The following is a 5,044-nucleotide window of genomic DNA, read 5'->3' on the forward strand; positions in this document are numbered from 1 at the left end:
ATAAGGCCCGGAGCAGCACGACTCGTAACAGCAGCTGCTCTTAAAATGGAAAGAAATGCGGCAGCAATTTGTGTTTAGAAATACCAAATAATTCCTGCAAGGCTACAGTTGTTTGAGAATGACCCCGTAACGTAGCTCTGTTCTTCTACTCCACTGGTTCGGTTGCAAATTTGGGGATGGAATCCCTATTCTAGAGCCACGCTAAAAAGCCGCTTCTCCGCAGCACCGCGGGTGCGCATCCCCGCTCCCTTCCACCCCAGCGAGGAGGGCAGCGGACCCAACGGGAGGAGTGGGGCCCCTGCGGGCCCGGGGAAGCGCAGGACCAGGGCTAGCAAAGCTCCGCCTGCGCTTCAGGCCGGGAGAGCCGCCAAGCTCTGCGCTGTCACAGCCGAGTGCCTTTCTCTGCCATTCGGCGGCTTCTTGACAGTCTCGGCCGTAAAAGCAATCGTCCTGCTCAGGCGTCGTCCTTCGCAGCTTCTCCCTCCCTTTCCCCGAGGCCCCTCCTTCTCGTAAAGGAGATGCATGCTCTGGATCGCTCCTCACAGCGCCTTCTACCAAAAGGCCAAAGGCTCATTACTGATCCCTGCTTTGGAGAACTTCAGGGTCTCATTACGACGGGTTTCTGGTACTCGCCTGTGATAAACCGGGCAACGGGTAAATCACTCCAGGAAGAGGAGGGAGAGGGTGGAACCTGCCGTTCAACAAGAAAACCCCACGGCTCAACAAAAGCAGGTTTGGTTTATTTGAATGACTTCATTAAATATTCTACAAAGGTAACAAATGGCAGCACAAAGCGCAATCGTACAAGAAGCGCAGTGCCTGGGTTTAGTGCAAAACACACAACTAACTACGGCCAGGGAAGCCCAAGGTTTCAATTCATTTTATTTTTTTTTATTTTTTTTATTTTTTTTTTTACAGTGTACATTGTTAAATAATGTAAAGAAAACGCTTGTAATTCAGAAACAGATTTTATGTGGAAAAAGATACTCAAAGTGTAATATTAAACAAAATAATTTAACAGTTCAGTAGCATTAGTTTATTCCTCTAGACTTCAGTTATTCATCCACAGGAGGGGAGGGAGGGGGAAATCAATGGTAAATAAAACCAGTTCTTGCATAACATTAAGTGAAAAAAAAACGACTTCAAACTTATTAGATCCAAATTAAATAACCACGTGCTGCATCCAGCTGCTTGGATCCCCCCGTCAGGAACTTCCCCCCCGTGTCATTACTGCCCCAGGTTTGTCAGTGCTGCTGCTGCACCCCTCTCCCCTCCCCCATGGTCTGCTCCTCGGTTACCAAGAATAAACCCCCCGAGTCGGAGGAACGCGGCGCCCAGCCGCCTCGCCGCTAACTTTACCCCCGGGGCCTCCATCTCCAGCTTGCGCCCGCCCTTGCTGCCGAAACCACTGTCCAAAAAAAAAGTGATGGGGAAAGAAGGGATCTTGCGCCTTTTCTTTGCAAAAATAAAAAGCGTGAGAACACCCGCAGACAGAAACACTGCCTGTTAAGGCTCCACAGGGGAACAGCGCTCCCAGAAAAAAAAAAATCCAGGCAAGTAACATCTCCGTGATGCACCGGCTCCCAGGACAGCGGCGAGCTGCTCCCAGGCACCGGGGAGCAGCCCTCTCGGCCTTCACAGCTTTCCGCAGCACTACGTAAATACTGGCTGGTATTTTTTCTACTTTGAAGAGGAAACCAGTATTTTTTTTAAATATGAAAAGGGAGAATGACCAGAGCAGAAGGTACAGTACAGTTACTAAGAGGTGACAGATACATTACAGTCCTGGTACCAGCTTGAAATTCATTAAGAGTGAACAAAAACCCTAAATCCTCCACATAAGGCAGAGGAAACTTCTTGATGCCGGCTGTTTCAAGTACATCCATTGCCGGCAATGGACATTGCACCGGGAGAGGCTATTCCTGGCTTAAATGGATTTTACAACAGGCAAACAAAAAAAAAAAAAAAAACCCAAACAAAAAACCAAAACCAACCCAAAAACAAGGTAAGAAGAGCAACCCCAGCAGACCAGCCCACGCCAACGAGCAACGGCACCTCTCCCTCAAGTCACATCCTGACCAAACACCTTTGCCGCTTCGCCGGTGGAGTCAAACTGCACCTTAAGTTGGGCCTTTCCCAAAGACACACCTGCTCCCCGTCCTCCCTCCGCTTCTGATCCAGACCTCCTGCCTCCGCAGACAGTACCGGTTCGGCTCGTTCCAGCTTCACCCACAACCCTCCGTCCCACCAGCAACTTCAGATCTGCCCGCCCGGACACGCTTCCCCAACACACCCAACGCTGTTCCCACGCGCTGCCTCAGTGACTTCCCCCTCCGCACACCTACGCCAAAGGGTAACGGCGTCGCTCAACCAACGCAGCCGTCCCAGTCGCCAGGTCCGAAATAACCCATCCTCCTCTGAGCTTGCCCTCCGTCCCCCTGGGGCTCTGCTGGGAAGACGATGCTAACTGCAGAAGCAATCGAAGTCCAAGGCACTAAAATATCCAGCAAGCATACTGGGAGAACAGACAAGTATTCAAGTACATTAATTTATACAATTTTACATTCACATTTATTTATCTAATACAATGAAAATACAAAGGAAAAAGTTAAAGTGTCTCCAATAAGTATAAGGATATAGCTAGCTTTTTTTCCCATTTTTTTTCTTTTTAACTTTTTTAACCCTCTATATTTCACTCATTTTTAAACTACTGTTGTCCAACAACATTTATATATCACAGTGTTTCCACATCAAAACTGATGGTAAGTACATGTCCGCAGGGAACTTTTAAAAATTTTTAAACAATTTAAATTGCTCTAATGCTGCAGTCAAAGCTGTTAATATCTTACTTAAAGCAGTAATGACCTATCAAGCACGGGCTGCACTGCAAGTCCATTCGTGGGCCCCATCGTCTCGGAGCCAGATACGATCGACTGGGGAGAGGGAGAGGAGGGGGATTTGGACAGCTTTTCTCCTGGTCTTGGTTCTTCAGGGAGAGAGGAGAAGCGCGCTAAAGCCTCATGCAAGGATTCAGCTCTCCCACCTCAACGCGTGTGGATTCAGCCTCACACCAGAGAGAAATTTTACAGCAAGGCTGCATGAACCGACCCCGTGACTTCTCTTCACCGCTCTCATTCCAAACAAGAGCGGAACCCCTCGGTCAAAAGCGCTGTCCCATCGGAAGGATGCCCATCATCCTCCTCCCCCTCGAAAGCCTGTGGGGAAACTCCCTTTACAGAGAGTCGACAGCAACGGTCGGAAAAGAGAAATCATTCCCAGTCTGGCAAGCTACCAGTTCATTGCAGCACTAGTCGTTGATACGGGGCCCCCTCTCCCTCCCCACGTCCTGTCCCGAGGTCTAGCCAGCACGCTCTCCCAGCGCAGCTAAGTGGTCCGCAGGTTGGAGCCTGGAGGGTTGCTGATCGATTTCTGCAAATTGCTGATGTTGAAGCTTTGCAAAGACGCGGCACCTACGGGCTGGAACTGGCCGAGCGGCGGCTGCGCGGGGCCACCCGTCCCACTCCACGGGGCGGCGAAAGGCGCTGCCGAGTAACCGTACTGCTGCGGAGGGCACATGGCCTTCGTGAAGGGACCTAAAGAGGTAGCTGATGCTGCGGAGATGGGCGTAGCACCCAGGGAAGATGTCATAGAGATACAGAGCTGACCCGGAGCCGAGAATTTCCTTGCCATTCCAGGGCCCTGAAAGGAAACCCAACCCCCAAGAAGAGTTACGCAACTGGTGCTTAAAAACCCCAATGGATGCGCTTGCAAGGACACGCCACCGCCCTCCTCTGTAGTTATGCCCCCCGCTCCCTCCCGCAGCGGGCGATACAATCCCGGCGCACAAAAGACACAGCCGACCGTTTTCCAGAGCAGTTGGCCAAGCCACAGGGCAACTGCACCCCAGCTGTGTTTGACACCCTAACGAGAGAGCGACGACACCGAGAGTTCCTGACCGTGAATGTTCACGGATTGCACCTCACCTCATAGTTGCTATGCCCTTTGCCAACTTTCTTGCCAGACAGGTTCATGGCGTCTCGGGCCCAGTTATCCACCAGCTTGTGCAGGTCATCTGTGAACGTCCCTTTCCGGCTGGAGGCAATAGCCGTAGGCTGAGGCTGGGGTGCTTGGCTGTTCACTGTAGCCCCGACGGTGTTGGTGCTGCTGGTCCCTACAAATACAAAAAAAGGGGAATCAAACCTTCCGCTGAAGATCATCTTTCTCTCGTAAACTGAGTAATTGTGGCAATGGTACATCAACAGAGAGCCAGTTAAAATGCCATGCAGATTAATTCTGAGTTTCAATTCCAGGACACACTGAAGTGGGATCTACAAGGACTCCTACAGGCATTTGCTCGGATTAAGAGTGTTTCATGGATACGTTTATTTTTCAAGAAGTGCTGCAAGCAGTCCTCTTAAGAGGAGAGTGGTAGCTGCCTACAGGCCTTTGTAGAGGAAAAAGAAGATTAGGTTTTGGCACTGAATGACAGTACGGTCACGTCATTCTCTCATCCTATACCTTTTAATTAGCAGCAACCAACTATCGGCACAGGTCAATTCCACCTTGGAGGGCAATGCTGGATGCTGACTAAGGAGCCGTACAATCAGCATCGCCAGCTGCTCTGTAGCAAATTATCTCCACTTTATAAAATGAAGAGAAAAATTCACCCAGAATACACAAAAAAGCCACGGTTAGAAACAGCAACTGTTGTTTCCAATAGCTGCCATACTTATGTTCTTGAGGATAACCAGATGGGACTGTCTTCATCCACCAAAGAGCCAGGATCAGCAGGGGAAGTCTGCACTGCATTAAATTTTGCTTTTTGCCTCTGAAAGCATTTTTTTGCCATTATGTTCAGTTTTCCTATGTCAGAAGAACAAGCATTTCAGATGCAAACAACTAATACAGCTTAAAAGAAGGTAGAAATGAGAGTAGTTCCTCAGACATGCTTTGACAAGTCTTTCTATTCATTGAGCTGATTGCAAGAACGCAAAAACCCCTTCACATAAATACCAGGCTGCAGTTCTGCTAGAAAGCCTGCTGA

General features: G+C 49.6%; 1 protein-coding gene across 1 annotated transcript in view; it reads right to left on the reverse strand.

Moving 5' to 3' along the window:
* Positions 1-1,267: 1,267 nt before the first annotated feature.
* The window catches only part of WNK1 (WNK lysine deficient protein kinase 1), a gene marked incomplete at its 5' end in the record, with an annotated part of 108,396 nt that continues 104,619 nt past the window's right edge, over positions 1,268-5,044 (reverse strand). The window contains 2 exons of the mRNA XM_035898136.1: positions 1,268-3,699; positions 3,984-4,171. Coding sequence (XP_035754029.1) covers positions 3,385-3,699; positions 3,984-4,171 — 503 coding nt within the window. The remainder of the gene's footprint in view (positions 3,700-3,983; positions 4,172-5,044) is intronic.

Source organism: Egretta garzetta, unplaced genomic scaffold (genome assembly GCF_000687185.1).
Source record: "Egretta garzetta isolate BGI_Z169 unplaced genomic scaffold, ASM68718v1 scaffold427, whole genome shotgun sequence".
NCBI classification, from domain to species: domain Eukaryota; kingdom Metazoa; phylum Chordata; class Aves; order Pelecaniformes; family Ardeidae; genus Egretta; species Egretta garzetta.